Source organism: Hippocampus zosterae, chromosome 12, assembly GCF_025434085.1.
Source record: "Hippocampus zosterae strain Florida chromosome 12, ASM2543408v3, whole genome shotgun sequence".
In the NCBI taxonomy this organism is placed as follows: Eukaryota; Metazoa; Chordata; class Actinopteri; order Syngnathiformes; family Syngnathidae; genus Hippocampus; species Hippocampus zosterae.
Genome location: NC_067462.1, coordinates 505069 through 522483, shown reverse-complemented (window position 1 = coordinate 522483; position 17415 = coordinate 505069). Strand labels below are relative to the sequence as shown.

General features: G+C 58.4%; 3 protein-coding genes across 5 annotated transcripts in view; 1 reads left to right on the top strand and 2 right to left on the bottom strand.

Annotated features, from left to right (window-relative positions):
- The first annotated feature begins 545 nt into the window (after positions 1–545).
- Positions 546–9072, top strand: LOC127611462 (myosin light chain kinase, smooth muscle-like). The gene is made up of 18 exons (XM_052082002.1): positions 546–1300; positions 1975–2091; positions 2159–2224; positions 2451–2498; positions 2567–2694; positions 2777–2933; positions 3536–3726; positions 4177–4291; positions 4374–4406; positions 4669–4759; positions 5187–5390; positions 6167–6384; positions 6477–6600; positions 6723–6875; positions 6955–7169; positions 7392–7520; positions 7582–7694; positions 8089–9072. The coding sequence occupies exons 1-18, from the start codon at positions 910–912 to the stop codon at positions 8221–8223; spliced, it is 2628 nt and encodes an 875-aa protein (XP_051937962.1). The 5' UTR covers positions 546–909; the 3' UTR covers positions 8224–9072.
- A 265-nt stretch (positions 9073–9337) lies between these two features.
- znf385b (zinc finger protein 385B) lies at positions 9338–12677 on the bottom strand. The gene is made up of 8 exons (XM_052081876.1): positions 12237–12677; positions 11543–11697; positions 11311–11433; positions 11072–11222; positions 10783–10953; positions 10425–10603; positions 10264–10341; positions 9338–9940 (listed from the first exon to the last, which is right to left on the bottom strand). Exons 1-8 carry the CDS (start codon positions 12583–12585, stop codon positions 9818–9820), a joined length of 1329 nt encoding a protein of 442 aa, XP_051937836.1. The 5' UTR covers positions 12586–12677; the 3' UTR covers positions 9338–9817.
- A 967-nt stretch (positions 12678–13644) lies between these two features.
- The window catches only part of cwc22 (CWC22 spliceosome associated protein homolog), a 48066-nt gene continuing 44295 nt past the window's right edge, over positions 13645–17415 (bottom strand). For all 3 annotated transcript variants that reach the window (XM_052082005.1, XM_052082004.1, XM_052082003.1), the window contains 10 exons: positions 17176–17238; positions 16896–16991; positions 16723–16804; positions 16544–16604; positions 16357–16434; positions 15620–15772; positions 15021–15148; positions 14649–14750; positions 14416–14570; positions 13645–13958 (listed from right to left, as the gene is read on the bottom strand). In XM_052082005.1, coding sequence (XP_051937965.1) covers positions 13645–13958; positions 14416–14570; positions 14649–14750; positions 15021–15148; positions 15620–15772; positions 16357–16434; positions 16544–16604; positions 16723–16804; positions 16896–16991; positions 17176–17238 — 1232 coding nt within the window. The remainder of the gene's footprint in view (positions 13959–14415; positions 14571–14648; positions 14751–15020; positions 15149–15619; positions 15773–16356; positions 16435–16543; positions 16605–16722; positions 16805–16895; positions 16992–17175; positions 17239–17415) is intronic.

Below are 17415 nucleotides of genomic sequence, written 5' to 3'. Positions count from 1 at the left end.
CCCCCCCTCCCCCTCGTGCATTCTCCAAAGCTCCTCTCCATCAAGCGGTCTCTTCCCCTCCGCCTCCTCCCCAGGTGTGCTGTGACATCACTTGGCGTCAAGGTGGTGATCATTCGGCGTCACCTTTGATTGGCGGGCCCCCGCCAAAGAGCGCCGCGGGGACCGCTTCCCGCTTCCCGCTCCGTGGGAACCCGCCAAGGCCGCAGCGAGTCGGCTCCGCCGGTCTTCGGGCTCCATGACCTTATTTGGCCACGCCGCTCACTCCGTGTGATGTAAGACCTCCCTCCGCATCCCCGCCGCCCCAGTCGCGAGGGGGGGGCGGGCGCCGCTCTTCCGGGCCGGGGGCTTTAACCCAGCAGTTTATTCTCTCCTTCGCTCCATCCGCCGAGGAAGCGCAGCGGGAGCCGGCAGAGTCCATCCGCAGCGGGAGCGAGCGCCCCGACGCTAACCGGAAGACCGGGAACAAACGCCAGGGGCCCGGGAGAGTGCCGGTGGAGCTCGCCAGGAGGAAAGGTGGTCCGGACACGCCGGCAGGGGGGGGATCGAGTGAGAAACACCTGAACCGCCGCCCTGCCTGCGACACCGAGAACTCAAAGAAGAGCCAGCGAGTCCGGTGGCGGCGAGCCAAGCGGGGAGGAAGGGAGGAGTGCCAAAAAAGGAGTTGGCGCAACAAAACAAGAAAGGTCGAGCCGCGTAGGCGAGGGGGCAAGCCAGAGGGGGGAGAAGCACCCCAACGAGAACGACTCCGACCGCAGGAAGAGCGCCAAGACCGAGAAGTCGGAGAAAGAGCGGCGGCGGGAAGCCGAGCGGGGAGGAGGAGGAGGTCGGGACGCGCGTCCGACAGGTGCGGGAAGCAAGTCCGCGCCCGCCCGCCGCCGGGAGAGCGGGGGAGGGCGCCGCCTCGCCACCATGGATTTTAAGGCCAACTTGAAGGGGGTCAAGGCCAAGACGGAGGACGAGCGCAAGGCGGCCAGCGGCGCCGCCGCGCAGGTGGACTTCCGCGCCGTGCTGGGGAAGAAGGGTGGCGGTGGCGCAGTTCAGGCGCCCGCCAAGAACAACGCCGCGGATGACAAGAAGAGCGGCGACGGCGGCGGCGAGATGGCCAACAACTGCGTGAAGGACGGCGGCGGAAAGACGGCGCCGCCGCGCTTCGCCGAGAAGCTGCGCGACGCCACCGTCCTGGACGGCCAACGGCTGCACCTGCAGTGCCGACTGGACGCCGCCTGCGACGCCGGCGCCAGCTGGACGCTCGACGGCAAACTTGTCAAAGCCTCCAAGTTCATCGTTCTCCAGAACCAAGGTCAACACACACACATAAGCGACCCCCCAAGAGTGATTGGCAGCAATGTCCAGCGCTTGCAAAATGCCAATTTTCACCTCGCTCGCAAACAATCGGTCGGTTCTTGCACGGCAAATGAAAAAAAGTCTGCCAGCCGTTTAGTTTCCAGCGACTGCGGCAATGTGGAGAGAGCGCCACAGAGCGCTTGCGAGCGCTGGGGGGGGGGGGGGGGGGGGGGGGTCAGACGCAGCGGCCAGTCAAAGCTCCCGGTGGCTTGCGAGCGTCCATGTCGGCACGGAAGCTTTTTTTCTTGAGCCGTTCCCCAAAGCCAGGCCGAGATTTAACAGCTGCTTTTTTTTCTTCAACTCACGTCAATCTGTTGATTTTTGAAACGTTGATTTTTTTATGGGGGGGGAGGTGGCCTCAATTGGCACGTGAGCAATTGCCATCCTTATCAAATAACAGGCCAAAGGGAAGGCGTTTGTGCTCCAAGCGCCCTGCCCTGCAGCCGCCGACGGCTCGAGTCGTTTCCCCGAGCAAAAGCCCAAATGCCGTCCGCGCGTTGTTCTCCCCACCCGACGCTCACGTTCGCTCACCCGTCGAGCCTTCTCGTGGCGGCTTCTGGTCGGGGACGATGACGTTTTTGTTTTTTCTGGCTTCCTTGTTTATGTGCGCCGCCGACGCCCCGGCGACAGGCGGCGTGTGCTCGCTGAGCATCGACAAGGCGCTGCCCGAGGACGAAGGCGAGTACAAATGCAAAGTGGAAAACTCGGCGGGCTGCGCCGAATGCTCCTGCCTGGTGCTGGTGGACGGTAAGACGCATTTCCCGCGCCCCCCCAATGATGGCCTTCAAGTGTTTGAAGGCTTTTGCGTGGGCAGATCCTCCGGAAAAGTCTGCGGCGGACAAGACCTCCGACAAGAAGACGGCGGCGGCCACCTTGGAGAGTAAGTCGAGCGCGGCGACAACCGCTTCGATGCCGATTGGAGTCGTCATCGGGCTCCCGCCACCAAGACGACCCCCCCCCTCCCCCCCAATAAGATAAGGACGAGCCGCCTGGGAGCGCTGCTTCGCTTGCGTCCCACAAAATAAAGGGCTGGAACAGAAGCAGCGCACCTCAGGAGGCCCAAACACGGGCGGGGGGCATTTTTCATCATGTTTGTGTCTTGACAGGTGAAGCTCGAATCAAGAAGCCCACGGCCAAGACGCCCCCCAAGCAAGGTGAGGCGCCGGCACACGCGCACGTACACACGGCAAATGTGCTTACTGAGGCGTGCGTGTGTGCGCAGCGCTGCCTCCTCACATCGTTCAGTTCCCGGAGGACATGAAGATCCTGGCGGGGGAGAAGGTGGAGATCCTCTGCAAGTTCTCCGGGGCTCCGCCAATCAGCTGCACGTGGCTCAAGTTCAGGAAACCGGTGAGACGCGCGCCGACGCCCTCGCCGGCCGCCCTCGCCCACCGGTGGCTTTGAACGCGGGCCGCCCGTGTCCCGCGCGCAGATCCAGGAGGGGGCGGCGGGGACGTCCATCCGCAGCACGGACGGCGACAGCCTGCTGACCATCGCCAGCGGACAGCAGGAGCACTGCGGATGCTACACCATCGAGCTGAGGAACCAGTACGGCCTCCGGCAGGCCGCTCTCAACCTCACCATCGTGGGTCAGCAATTGTTTTTTTTTGGACCCGTGAGCATCTTAGCATTAGCGTTCACGAGTCGGCGTCTGGCGGGACGATGGTTCCGATTCGCACGCACCACCGTGAAGATTAGCGTTGGCGGTTGAGCATCGTCGCGTCAGCGTTCACGGGAGCCGAGGTTAGCGTGTTAGCATTGGCGTATTCTCCAGTTAGCATACGCGGGTTGACAACAGTGTATTCAAATAGACGAGGTTCAGAGGTGTCAAATCCAGGTCCAGAAAGTCCAAATCATGCCGCTTCGACGCATTTAGTGGGATGGAATCCGTCTCCAAATCTTGCCATGTTGTAGCGCATTAGCATTAGCGCGGGTCCAGCGATCTTTGTTTGGGGAAGCCTTTTATGGCAGCGGCGGAGGAGCCACGTTTCCCATCGGCTCGGCCTTCGGTTGACCTCCACCCGGGCGCGCCATGCCTTCCTTCCCCCGCGCACGCTTTGCTCCGTCTCAGAAAAGGCACATCCACATTTTTCGTTTGCCCGCGGCGCGTGACGCTCGTACCCGGTAAAACGCCTCAAAGCGGGAAGCCGACTCGTCGCCAGATGGAGCCAAAATGTCCTCCGTCCTCCAGACAAGCCGGACCCGCCCGCCAAGGTCCCGGCCCTGTCCGACGTGAGGCGCTCCGGACTGACGCTGTCCTGGTACGGTCCCACCTACGATGGCGGCAGCGCCGTCCAGACCTACCACCTGGAGATGTACAACTCTGTGGACCAGAAGTGGACGCCGCTCGTGTCCTGCAACAGCACATCCTACAACGTCCAAGTGCGTCCGCCGCCTCGTCCGCCTTTCCGTTTTCACCCTTTCTCAGGCCAGGTCCTCGCCCCCGAGTCTTTGTACTCATCCGCGTCCCTTTTCCGTGTGGATGACCCGCGTGTTTCTCTTTCCGCGCCCTCGACGCGTGACGGTGACGCCCTCCGCCGGCCGGGCGCTTGTACGAAAATCACAGCCATCGCATTTGTTGGGGCAATGCCGCCCCACTGAAGCCGGATCCCGCCGTGACCAATTGGGCTTGGGGGTGGCTCGGGGGTGTGTTCCTGGGACGCGGCAGCCGGTTGGGCGGGGGTGTGCCAATCGCTTGGGCACCGTGATCCTGAACTTTAAGATGGGCTGGAAACGCCAGCCCCAATAGACTGCGGGGAAGCCCTGGCTTCGGTCCAAGATCTTGTCGGCAAACACGGCCGTGATGGTGTCCCCCGTCTCGTCCGCCGCCAGAATCTTTTTCCGGAGCGCCAATATAAGTTCCGCATCCGAGCGGAGAACATCTACGGCATCAGCGAGCCGAGCGCCGAGTCCGAGGACGTCACCGTGGGCCTGGCGGACGACAACGGTGAGGACGCGCCGGCAAAGCCTGCGCTAGCGGCGTGACCGCCACTTGAGTAACGGCTGGCGTTCTCCACTTCCGTCGACAGAGAACCAGGAGGAGGCGGAGGAGGAGGAGGATGGTAGGGATGCTCACGCTTTCTCTTGACACTCTGACTCAACTCCAGTCAAAGATTCTTACATTTGGTCCCAAGGGGTCTGTCTAAAAATAAAAATAAAAAACGGGGTGGGGGTGGGGCTCTGAAGTCATGACTGGACTTGACTTTTGATTGATGGTTAAGGCCTTGAACTTGCTCATGACTGGCACGTGTGTGACTTGGGGCCACGGGCTTGCTGGTTTGACCATCACGCGAGTGCTCTGACAAGGTCTTCCCCGCGCGGCAGACTCGGAGAAGGAGCCCGACTACAGGCAGGTGACGGTCCGAACCGACGTCAAGGTGAAGGAGCTGTACGACGTGGAGGAGAGGCTGGGAACGTAAGCTCCTTTCGCCACGCGCACTCAAAGACGTCTGTGCGGGGACGCGGCCTTTGGGGCGTGGGGCGGGTGATCCGGATCCCCGTCCCTAGTTCTCATTTTCTCACAAAATGCACATAAAAGTCCAAAATCGTCTTTTACGCGGGCCCCCCGAGGGCAGCATTCCGGGATCCGATGAAGCTCGCCTTTGTGGAATATTAACGAGGTTACTCGGCCTGATGACCGATCGCGACTCGGCGTGCGGCCATCGCGTGACCACCCTCGGGAAAACCTGGCCGCGCGGCCTACAAATTGGCCGGACCGTTTCCTTTTTTGAAAATCTGCGGTATGGCAGAACTGCAGCCTGGATTACCCGGCTTGACTTTTGAAAGCCCCGGCCGGCCGGCACCCGACTTGCGGTTTCTCACCAGATGTGTTGGTGTCGCAGGGGCAAGTTCGGTCAGGTGTTCAAGCTCGTGGAGAAGGCCACCAAGAAGGTGTGGGCGGGCAAGTTCATCAAGGCGTACTCGGCCAAGGACAAAGACAACGTCCGGCAAGAGATCGGCATCATGAACAGCCTGCACCATCCCAAGCTGGTCCAGTGCGTGGACGCCTTCGAGGGAAAGTCGGACATCGTGGTGGTGCTGGAGATGTAGGCCGCGACTCGGACCCCGGTTGACTCGAGCCGCTCTTGGCGCGACTTGTGACTCAACTTGTGACTTGTGACGCGACTGGACCGATTCGATTCTCGCTCGCTTCCGATGCGCCGTTGAAAGATTCCCACCAGCGCGTCCTTCCCGACTAGGCTCGCGTGCACATCGAAGGATCATTTCTCAAGGTTTTGGGAAGACGGCAGGAGGAAAAGCCACTCGGGATTCAAACTGCCCAATGAACTGTGAGGCGGCCGCGCTAACCGCATGCTCAGCGACCTCCAGTTTCGATTTTGATTTCATCCAAAATAAAATGCGGCAAGGTCGCCACCAAGTCGGCGGGCTTTGGGAGCCATCTTGTGGTGTCTCCAGGCATTGCACAAGGAGCCCAAAACTACCACGAGAACCACTGAGAGGTGATTTCTCAGCAGATATGGGAGGTAGTCCTGTCAAAAAAATTGAAAAGGACAAATGTGAACATGAAAGCGTTACCTTTAGTCGCAATTGTGTTGATCAATCCGAGTCGGCGTGAATTTTGTCTTTGGCGAGTGAGGTCAAATCAAGTCCCGCGGTAAGTCCTGCGGCTTAGCCGCGGGATCTGGCCGGCCTTGGTAAAGACGCCGGTCCGGTAAAGCCCGGCGGGCAAATCACATTATCGGCACAAGATCAAAAGACCCTTAAAGACCGGAGCGGACCTTGCGATTGACCGGCGACCGCGACTGGACTTTGCCCAGAGCCAAACGGCCGCGAGGAGTGACTCGCTTCCTGTGCCGGACAGGATCTCGGGCGGCGAGCTGTTCGAGCGCATCATCGACGAGGACTTTGAGCTGTCGGAGCGCGAGGTGATCAAGTACATGCTGCAGATCGTGGACGGCGTGGGCTTCATCCACAAGCAGGGCATCGTGCACCTTGACCTCAAACCGGAGAACATCATGTGCGTCAACAAGATTGGCAGCAAGATCAAACTCATCGACTTTGGCCTGGCCAGGCGGCTAGGTGACCTCAGCCCGCTCCGAGACTTCAGACGAGCGCCGTACCAGGAGACTTCGCCTCCTGACCCCAGCGACCCTGCTCTTTGTCTCTCGCAGAAAACGCCGGCACCCTCAAAGTTTTGTTCGGAACGCCCGAGTTTGTGGCACCCGAAGTCATCAACTACGAAGCCATCGGTTACCCCACCGACATGTGGAGCATCGGCGTCATCTGCTACATTCTGTGAGTATGGGACCCGAGTTACCCGCCGCCTCCCGGCACCGAGGCGCCCGAGATCCTCCGTCACCCGGCCTCACTAGCAGAGTATTTCTGCGCCTCGCTTGACCCGGGTTTCTCCCCGTCAGGCTGAGCGGGCTGTCCCCCTTCATGGGCGACAACGACAACGAGACCTTGGCCAACGTGACTTCGGCCACGTGGGACTTTGAGGACGAGGCCTTTGACGAGATCTCGGACGACGCCAAGGACTTCATCACCAGGCTGCTCAAGAAGGACATGAAGTCAGCCGGCTTTGGGTGGCACGCCGTCGCGGCGCACTCCGAGCGGGGTGGTCACTCGGGCTGCGCTTTGCGTTCGCAGGGCGCGCCTGACCTGCCCCCTGTGTCTGGAGCACGCCTGGCTCAAGCAGGACACCAACACCATGAAGGCCAAGAAGCTGTCCAAGGAGAGGATGAAAAAGTACATCCTGAGGAGGAAGTGGCAGAAAACGGGCCACGCCATCAAAGCCATCGGCAGACTCTCGTCCATGGCCATGATGGCGGGCGTCCACGCCAAGAGGGGCTCGCCCACTGAAGGTAAGCACGCGTTTGAAAAGCAAAACCTGGCGGAGGAAGCCTTCGGCCAAGGCATCGTTGTTCCCTGAGCTATCGAAGGTCGCGTCCGTTTTCGTATTTCGCGAGTGGCGGCGGATGTCAAGTCGCTCCCAGATTGACACCCGGTTCTAAAGCCGGTTGCGGTTGTCGACGGCGCCGTTCGACCGGAGCAAAGCAAAGCTGAGGCCCCCTTGTGCCATTCAGAGGACAACCGCTTCCTGGAGTGCTTGGAGCTGGAGCAGAAGGCCGAGTGCAAGCCCAGCTTCAGCGCCGTCATCCAGGACGTGGAGGTGGTGGAGGGCAGCGCCGCGCGCTTCGACTGCAAGATCGAAGGTACCCCGGCCCGCCGCCGAAGGCCGCCCGCTCCGGGCTTAACCTCGCCAACCGTCGGCAGGTTACCCCGACCCCGAGGTGGTGTGGTACAAGGACGAGCAGCCCATCAAGGAGACCAGGCACTTCCAGATCGACTACGACGAGGACGGAAACTGCAGCCTGGTCATTTCTGAGGTGCCCGACGCCGGTCGCCGCCGACAAAGCGCGCTGGTGACATAGCATACCCCAAAGACCCCCAAAAGGGGGAGGGGTGACCAAATGAACGGCCGAGGCAGACCTCGAGCGAGAAGCGAAAGCCACTACAGGCGTACAGATGGCCAACTTAAATAGTCCTCCAGAGTAGCCCAACAAGCAAAAGTACTCAGTGTTGTCTGCAGTCGGACAAGAGTGGAAAGGCCGTCAAATAAAGGCGGCCTCGTGCACGTCTGATGTCGGGACTCAAATCTCAGGCCGAAATCCTCAACTTCGGGGGCCTGGAGACCCCAAGAAATCCAAGAAAAAAAGTGTTTTGCAGACGCCGTCCGTCGGAAGACTTGAGCTTTTTCTCCCGACTTGGTTTTTGCGGCAGGTGTCGGGAGACGACGACGCCAAGTACACGGTGAAGGCCGTCAACAGTCTGGGGGAGGCCACCTGCACCGCCGAGCTGCTGGTGGAGGTCATGGCTGGAGAAGGGGAGGAGGAGGAGGAGGAGGAGGAGGAGTGAGCTTCACAGCCGCCGGACTCCGGTGGGGGCGAGGGGGAGGGCGGCTCTGACAGGAAGTGGCGCACAGAGACCAGGACGAGGGTGCCCGCAAAACCACCCAGATGGATGGCGTGGACTGGCGGCCACGTTAGCGCCGACGGCATTCCGGTGACGACCACGTCGCCGTCATTGGCACTTGTTTCAGGTCCTTTGCGCACAAAGTCGGGCGACCCTTCCGGCCGACCCGCCGGGCCGAGTTATTGATCCCAGGCGCTCGGCGTGAAGAGGCGCCCGCCCGCCCGCCCCGGAGCGACACCGTGGACCGGGATTCCAAATCGAAAGCCATCAAAGGCCATCCCTCCGCCGGCCCCAAAACAGGACGCTGCGGCGAATCCACAAAGGTCAAGAGGGCGCTCACTTTCTGGGTCACTTTGTCACACCCGTCCGAAAAGGAGTTGCCTGGTCGTGAGTTCCGAGACCTCCGCTCGTCCCCGCCTTACAAACACACACACACTCCGCACACATTGCTGCACTTTCTTTTGGCACACTCAACACGTCACGTGTGTGTGTGTGTGTGTGTGTGTGTGCGCGCCCTTGCATACTTCAAATTTGATTTCACGCCCATGTTTGTATGTTGTGTACTTACAAGGTTTGTCCAAGTCTATAGCGGGTTGAACACGTACGACAACGGCACAATTGTACTTCCTCACACGGAACCAATAAGAGAATCACCCCCCCCCCCCCCCCCAAAAAAAACCTTGCGCCGGCCTACGCGCCATCACAACATCACAAGCACTGACCCACTTTTGACAAGCGCGCCGCCGTGATGACGAGAAAAACACCTTTTATTTTGAGAGCGCTAGGAAGGGGGTGGGGGGGGACACTCACAGGCACTTTGCGTGGTAAAAGTAATGAGCAATAAATAAGGAACCAAAGTCGTGGTTAAATAGGATGTGGGTGCGACGGTGTGTCGATATAAATTAAGGGAAAAAAAAAAGTTTGTTGCATGAAATCTTTCTTCCTTGGATTCATTTGGCTGCACTGCTTCTGCTCATCTTTCAAACACAATGATGCCATTTTTCTTGTTGTTGTTGTTCTCACAAAAAAAAAAAAAAAAAAAAAACACAAAGCAAACCATTTCTGGCCTTTTATTTGACCCTGGCCTTTTGGATCCGGTTCCCCGGGCGGATTCCCAAGCGCTACGGTTCCGTTTCACAAACAAACGGGGCCATCTTCACTTCCTTTTGACGGGCGCCTGCGCCCACATTTCGGGAGGTCGGGGATGTGTGGCGCATTTTCCGGGCATGTCTCGTTTCTTTGCAAATGCGCCACCGACAAAGTCTTTGAGGCATCCAAAAGCGACACTCGGCCATGACGAAGACGGGGATTTCCCGTGGAGAATTTCTCCCCCGGGCCGAAGAGGAAGGAACTTTCCAACGCTTATTGTGGCCCCAAAACGGTTCACGTTCCAAGCTGGAGTGAATTCAAGTCCGAGGCTCCAGGACGCCGCCGAAAAAGGCGCAGGCGGCTTTTTGGCACGCCGGGCGTCTTAAGGCCGCCGATCCAAACGTGGAGGCCACCGGGACGGCCTTACCTGTCGACGTTGCCGTCCGGTTCAGTAGGGCGCGAAGAGGGCGGAGCCTTGACCGGCTCTGATTGGTCCGGGCGCGGGGTGGGGTAAAGAGCCGGACGAGGGGGCAGGCGGCGGCGAGGTCAAATCAGAAGACGTGCTCACCTCCTGCCGGCAAAAAAATTCCGAATAAAAAGCCGCGCCAACATCTGACGTGAGCTCCTAGCGGCGGTCGTGTGTTTGCGCAACCTTTCAACTGTCAGACGTCGCCCGATATCTCGTGTCCGGTCTCAACCTTGCGCCAGAGCGCTAAAGCTATCAAATAAGTCGGCTTTGATTTAGGATGCTAATGCCGGTCGGTCGCTAAGAGCGCCAGCGCTAGCTTGGAACGGCGTCAAGTAAGTTCGGAGCGGTCGCCGCGACAGCTGGCGTTCGCGCGCCGCTAACGCCAACGTGCGGCGTTTGCCCGAGAGGACGGCATCGACACTGACCATGCGTTGACTTTTGTTGAATTTGGGCTTGCTGGGCTTCCCCGCCAGGCGGTCTTTGTGCTTCCTGCTGGAGATGTGCTGCAACGACAACAGTCAACAACAGCGACCGGTCAGATGACGCCAACGTAGCGAGCGGATAACGGAGGGGGGCGTCCAGTCACCTGCTTGAGTTGAATCTCAGAGTTGACCAGGATGTTGCAGGTTCCGCAGTGGAAGCTTTTGTTCTGAGGGGCGCAACTCTTGGAAGGCGACTTGACCTTGGCGCCGGCTCGCGGCGACGCTTTGACGGGACCCGAACCGCCGCGGGCGTGGGCGTCCAACGCGGTCTTGTGCTTGGTGCCTGCGGGCGTGGAGGCGTGATGCGCGACGGGTCGGCCGGCACCAAGCGTCTCGCCGAGCCCCCTACCAAGACTTAGCAGCCCACCGCCGACTCCCGGCAGCGCGCGCTCCCATAGCCGACGTCGGCGCTTTTGATCGCAGCGCGCGTTTTGAGGGCCGAGGCGGCGACGGCCGGCTGACCTGAATTGTGGGCCTCCAGCTGCATGAGGGAGTTGACGGAGACTTTGCAGAGCGAGCAGTAGAGCAGCTTCTTGGCCCGCTCGCCGTCCCACTCGCCGGCGGGCGGGGCCGCCTGGTCCGCCGCGCTGCCGCAGGGGGCCGCATCTGCGGCGACAAGAGAAGAGTTGAATAAGAGCAAAGCGCATTCGTATATCGGGTTCATAGATCGAAAATGGTTCGCCCCCCCGATGCACATTTAAAGGAGTGAATTTGGGATAGAAAGGAGTCAAAGTCGTCCAACAAAGCCTACCGGCGCTCGTTCCCGTCGAAGGGGCGGGGCCAGCATCGCCGCCGTCTTTGGCGGCCGCGTCGACCGACGCCTCGTCGTGCTCCTCCTTGCTCTGCTGCATCTTCAGCTTTTTGGCGTGACGGCTGCCTCGGTAGTGCGCCTCCGCCTGCGACTGCGAGCGCATGCGCACACGCGGCGTCAAAAACAACGCCGGGCTTCTCTCGGCAGCGGAGGGAGAGGGGGGGTGAGGCCTGACTCACGTCCGAGTTGAACTTGATCCGGCAGACGCTGCACTCGACCGGCTGCGTGCTCCTCCTCGCCTTGGCCCCGCCTGCGCGGCCGCCGAACGTGTGCTTGAGCACCGCTTTCTGCACCGGGTCCATCTGCAAGCGTGCGCACACGCGTACAAAAAGTTAAAAAAAGCAGCCGATAACGTCAGCGTCGTGAAGTGACTGCACGCCGGCGGAGTCCCAGTGTGCGGTTTGGACGCACCGCGTTGAAATTTGGGAAAAGATGAGGCGCAGGTGGAGCAGCGGTGTTGTTGTTGACGGGAAAATGCAGGAAAGGTTTCATCATGATCCCGCCTTGTCCTCCGGCGCCAGCGAGCAGGCCCGGGAGGGCGGCGGCCAGCGTGGCGCACATGTTTCCTGACAAATGCAAACGAACCGCAGTCCTTGATTAGTTCTTCAACGTCTTCCAATTTTAAACATCTTTTTTTTGTTCTCTTGTTGCAAAGTAGTTTTTTTAATTGGTTTGACTTCAATATTTCATTTCAAGCGACTGTTTTGTATAGTTTTTTTTTTTTCATTTCTTGGGACTATTTTTGGAAGTACCCGAATGAGAACGGCGGACAGCTCCTTGGAGTCCATTTGGCTCTTGCCACCCACAATCCTTTTCGGCCGCCTACCAAGTTCGGTTTAGGTGAGCGGTCCTCGCGCTGGAAACGAGTCGAATTCCTTTGAAACGGGCCTTTCTTTTTGGCGAACGCTCCAAACAAAAGTACTTTTTCATCGGCCCCTGAGCCGCTGCCGTCTTGCGTAGAGGCGCCATCAAGACGTTTGACGTGGGTCGTCCGCCGATGTCGGATTCTCCAAAGTACTTACGCCGTCGGCTCGAGCGACCGCGGCGACCTCGAGTCAAAGCCTTTCCCTGTCATTTGCTCCGTGGCCGAACGCCCGCTTCTTACCTTCGTGTGCCGGGCAACAGCAAATGGCCTCCGTCTTGTTTTGATTCCACGGCGCTCGATGGACGCCGGGCTCCGCGGGAAAGCGCTGGAAGCCGGCGTCGCCGCTGTAGCGGTTCGCTCCGGGGCCGAGTGGCGCGGCGTAATGCTCGTTGTAATGCTCGCTGGCACCTTGGTTGTAGTTCTCGCCGGGCTGTGCGCTGTAATTCGCGTTGTATTGCTCGTTGTAATGTTGGCCGTAATGCTGGTTGGCGCCACTCATCGTTCTGGGGAACTTGAACTTGTCTCTGCCGTTGTAGCTCCTCATTTCTCTGCCGTCGTCGAAACTGCTCCAGCGTTTGCGTCCGTCCATTTTCCCGCTGTTGCGCGCAGCACGGGAAGTGACCGGAGACGTCTCTCGGCTAGCACGCGCGCGTTCGGAAGTACGTCACCGACAACGGCCCTTCCTTCCTTGAAGAAAATAAAATATTGCAAAGCACCGAAAAAGAAAGGGTGGGGGAAAAAAAGTCCCACCTTGCGGCAGAGACGCGGGCATATATACAGCATATGAGGGGACTAAGAATGCCGCCTGATCGCGGTGGGGATAAGTGAAGCCAGGAGAAACGGACCGGCGGCCATCTTACGTTGCCACTTGTTCGGTGCTCGTCAGATGAATTCCGAGCTTTTCGCGCTGCGTTTTCATCGTTTATATCGTTTATTTCCATCTGCGCGGTAAATATGCCGCGTTCGGTGGCGTACGATTGTACGATGCTTCGTTGTAAATTTAAGTTTCGCCTGCCTGCATGATCTGTAGTTTGTCAATGTCAGTTTAACTTCTCAATTCAACGTCCTCCAATTCGCGTTATTACTTGAATTGAGGAAACCAAGGACATGGAAACGTGTTACAAAAATGAAATGCTAGAGTCCTGCTTTGAAACAAATGAGTATTATTGTCATCTTAAGTCATTTCACTTTTTGGCTCATTTTTGACCCAGGTGTGTAGGCATATAAAACTAATTGTAAGAAAATACATATAATGATCGGTCGTAAGGGGGAAAACCAACAAAACGGAGGGTCGGGGGGAATTTGAGACCCTACGGAGTGGCGGCGCGTGTCGTTTTAATGTCGATCGGAGTGGAACATCCATTCCGTCCATCCGCAAGATGCGCAGAGCGGAGCCAACTTGTTGGAAAGTCACTCGCTCGGGCCGAGGATTGGCTCTTTTACAAAATGACGAGTCGCTTCGGTGTGATCGGGCCGGCAGGAATCTCCTGCCGGGGGCCCACCTCAGGCTCAAATCAGGGCCAAAGTGGCCCCCCTTAAGAAGAGGATGAGTCGGAGAGCTCCGACGCGAGGGCGGGCTCGCCGAGCAGAAAGCAAAGGAGGAAAGTGTTGTGTGGCAAAAGCGGAGGGACGCGGCAGCGGCGGGCGTTCAGCGCCGCCTCCTGTCGTCCCGGTTGCCGTCTCGGTTCTCTTTGTTGCGCTCCTCCGCTCTGCCCCTTGCTCGTTTGTCCTCTTCCCTGCGGCTCCTGTCCTCCCTCCCCCGCTCCTCCCGCTCGTCCCGCTCCCTTTTGCGCCCGGCCCTCTCCTCTTGCTCCTGGTCGTCTCCTTCCCGCCGCCCACGGCCTTTGCCGTCCCCCCTGGCGTCGGGCTTCTTCGCCCGCGGCTTCCTCCTGCTCGTCGCCGTCTTCCTGTCGCTTTGTCCTTTCTGCTTCCCCTTCTTCTTCTTGCGTTTGCCGTCCGAGTCTGGAGGGGGAGTCGAGACAAAACGGCTGTCAAGCATTCGGTAAGGGTGAAGAGAGGGAAAGAAGTGGCGAGCAAGGTCCACATTCATTTCTTTGGAGGGCTTCCGTTTTCATTTTTCGCTTCATGTACTTTTATTCTCTCATTTTTGCTCTGCAACTCGGGCCCGCCGGACTGTTTGGGAGGGCATTCAAATGGTACCTGGAGCCATCAAAAATCTGGATTCTTGACGGTTGAGTTTGACGAGCCTTCCCGTTTTCTCACCGCTTCCCAAGGTACACAGTGTGGTGTGCCGCCACCGAGTGGCTGACAGTGGAATTACAGGCAAAAAAACGGGAGGCAAGAACGAACGAACGAAAGCCATCGTCTACCGGCTGTACGAACGAACACCTGCAACGTTGTGTTAACGTGACGGCGGCACGTGGAGGGGATGCTGATAGCTAACAAAAGGCGGACGCACCTGAGCTGCTGCTGCTGCTGGACGAGGACGAATCCGATTCGCTGGACGAGTCGGAGGAGGACGAAGAGGAGTCGGAGGAGTCGGACGATTCCACCTCCTGGTTCTGAGTCATGATCATCTTGGGGGCGTTCTTCAGATGTTCCCTCAGCTCGTCCCTGGAACGCCACAAGCGACGCACCTTGGCTAAGTTGCCGCGCACGCAGACGCACCTCTGGTTAGCGCGCGTTCCTTACGTGAGTCCTCCCAGGCCGATGGAGGTGAAGAAGTTGATGGCGAATCGCGTGTTCCTGGGATTGTCGCGAGGGAAGAGACCTTCAAAGAAGCTCTGCAGCGTCCTGGGAGACAAAGCAAAACTCGTGAGATTCGCGTCGTGACAAGTTTGCGGCTCGAATGGAGCGCGAGCGTTCCTCATCTGGAGTCTGGCAAAGAGCGGAACGCAACTTCTCTTGGGGAAACGACAGCCACAAAAGACGTTCCCGATTGGGCAGCGGGGCGAGAAGGACGTAAAAACTTCCAAAAGCCCCTTCGACCGCACGTCCCACGTCAGGCGCGTGTCGCGCAACATGAGCCCCAAAGGCCAAAAAGCGCGGCGGCCGGCCACCCACGTGTCTTTGAAGCGCTGGTTGAGTCTGGGCAGGCCCATGTAGGCGCACAGCTCCTGGAAGAGAATCTTGACAAAGATTCTGCTGGATGAAGTGGTGGTCTCCTCGCTGATCTTGATGCACTCCAGGACCTGAAAGCACAAGCGCGCCGTCGCCTTCAAAAGCGGACCGCCCCTTTTTCGTAGCGGCGGTCCGCAAAGCAATCGCCTCTCCGAAAAGTGGCCGCCGGCGTGTCGCAACGATACAGCCGGCTGACTCCATTGACAAATCAGGTGACGTGAATCTTGACGGGGAGATTTGCAAAATAAATCAATAAAAACAATCATTCAAATAAAAAAAAGTTGGATTCTTGATCAGCACCGCCAAACTCTGCATTTTGGTGGACCGGTCGGCGTCATGGGTTCGTTGTTGACGACTCCTTGCACTTCCCCCCTTTTTAAGTGTTGCGTGTAACATTGCCCAGTACTTCCCAGGTGACCTTGAACTTGTGTTTTGTTTTCTGCATGTATGTTTTTCTCATTTAAAAAACAAAAAAAAAGCTTTTTGGGGCGGTGCATGTCATCAGATCAGCTGAACGCGTGCGTGTGTGCGTGCGCACTTACACTCCAGGGGATGGAGTCGGTGTAAAGGAGGTGAGCAAAGAGTCTGGCCACGTTCCTCAGCTTGTTGGTCTCCAGCCGGTGGATGGTTTCGTACTGCTCGGCAAAGATGGCCTCAAAGCTCTCCATGTACTCCTTCTTCAGCAGGCAGAACCTCTAAAACAAACCAGCGAGCAAGACCCACCCATCCGTGACCCGAAGCGCTTGATCCCGACGAGGGCCGCAAGCCCTTCGGCGGAAACGACGCCAGACCGAAGCCGGCCGGCCGCAACGTCAAAAGGTGCGCCGGCCGGCGTGGAAACAGATGCGCTCGCAGCCGCGCCCACCTGATGAAATTCTGGCTGGCGGCTGCGACCGTTTTTGCCGCCAGTCGCAAGTGCGGACGCTTCGTGTCGTTGGGATACCTTGACGGTGGTCCCCCGCACGTTTGCAAATGTCGCCCATTTGTGGGTCGACTCGCCCGCGCTTAATTCTGTGACGGGTTTTGGTTTTTGCCCTCGCAACATGGTTGGAGCACATCATGCTAGTCGCAGTTGGGCTTGGTTCCGAACCTCACAAGTTCTGTCGAGACGAAATAGGTTTCAATGCTGTGGAAGCGGTCAAATATACACAGCGTTTGCGCGCGGGTGTTTTTGTTGTCGTTTTTGTTTTTAAATATGGGCTCCCTATATGGCTGATTTTCCGGTCCGGAATATAGCCGCCCAGAGGCGGGGCTCTCTTTTACAATCGACACGTCTCACCCCTGCCAGCAGGCCAAAGAACTTCTCATAGGTCCTCTGTTGAGCACAGCAGTCCAGAATCATGTTGCAAAGCTCCTTCTACACACACACACACACACACACACACACACACACACACACACACAAATGTATTGACAGGTGAGCGGTGTGTGTGTGTCTGTCAAGCGCGTGCGTGTGTGTGCGTTACCGTCTGACTGTCGGGAAAATCCATCTTGATGAGCTTGTGAGCACACTCCTCAAAGTCCAAACTGCACAAGGAAGGAAGTCAAGACGCAACGCCGCAAATTTGGGCTCCCCCCACACAAGCGTCATACGCTACGCGCCGCGCGGACATCAACTCGACGCGAGCGTCTCGCTTGAGCCCACCTGGATTGAATGACGAGGTAGATGGTTCTCCTGAAGGCCACCAGGTTGACCTCCGTCTGATCCAAGATGGTCACCTTCTCGTCTGAGGACACGCAAGCCGCAGTCAGACCGCGTCGCGTCGACAGAGAGGAAGAAGGAAACCCCCCCCCCCCCTCCCAAACCCCGCGCGTCACCTTCCCCCTCCTGCTGCTCTTCGCCGTCTTGGTCGTCTTGGTCGTCCTCGCTGTCTCCTTCCTCGCCGGAGTCGCTGCTGCCCTCATCCAAGATGTCTGCCCGGAGGACAAAGTCGCGTTACGCCGCGCAACTTTCAAACGGCTAGCGCGGCGTTTGCGTCGCGATCCGCGCTAGCAGCGGCGGAATGCGCCGAGAAACACTTCCTCCAACCTCGCTGGCACAGAGCGCATGTCGGCGGGCGCTGGAAGCAAAGCGCAAAGTCGAGCGGTAGCCGCTTACCTCTCTTCAGCGTTTTGTACTTGTCCTCGTTTTCCTGGAAGTTGGGATCCATCTTGAACACATCTACGGAAAAAAAAAATTTTGGTCTCTGACAATGAATATCCTGCATGGTGCGTTCATGGTTCTACCCAACGAGAGACAAGCGCATGTATTAAAAAAAAAAAAAAAAAACAATTCAATGAAAGACAAAAGGTCAAACCGCAATGAAAACTCCTGAGGCTCCTTGTCGCGCGCCCGCCC

What these genes read in the sequence shown, in the direction of transcription:
- LOC127611462 (XM_052082002.1), top strand. Translation starts at nt 910, where the DNA reads ATGGATTTTAAGGCCAACTTGAAGGGGGTCAAGGCCAAGACGGAGGAC. An exon ending in GGCGGAGGAGGAGGAGGATG is followed by an intron (nt 4,407 to 4,668) that starts GTAGGGATGCTC and finishes CCCGCGCGGCAG; the next exon opens with ACTCGGAGAAGGAGCCCGAC. An exon ending in GAGGGGCTCGCCCACTGAAG is followed by an intron (nt 7,170 to 7,391) that starts GTAAGCACGCGT and finishes TGTGCCATTCAG; the next exon opens with AGGACAACCGCTTCCTGGAG.
- znf385b (XM_052081876.1), bottom strand. Translation starts at nt 12,585, where the DNA reads ATGGACGGACGCAAACGCTGGAGCAGTTTCGACGACGGCAGAGAAATG. An exon ending in CTGTTGCCCGGCACACGAAG is followed by an intron (nt 11,698 to 12,236) that starts GTAAGAAGCGGG and finishes TGCATTTGTCAG; the next exon opens with GAAACATGTGCGCCACGCTG. An exon ending in CTGAGATTCAACTCAAGCAG is followed by an intron (nt 10,342 to 10,424) that starts GTGACTGGACGC and finishes TTGTCGTTGCAG; the next exon opens with CACATCTCCAGCAGGAAGCA.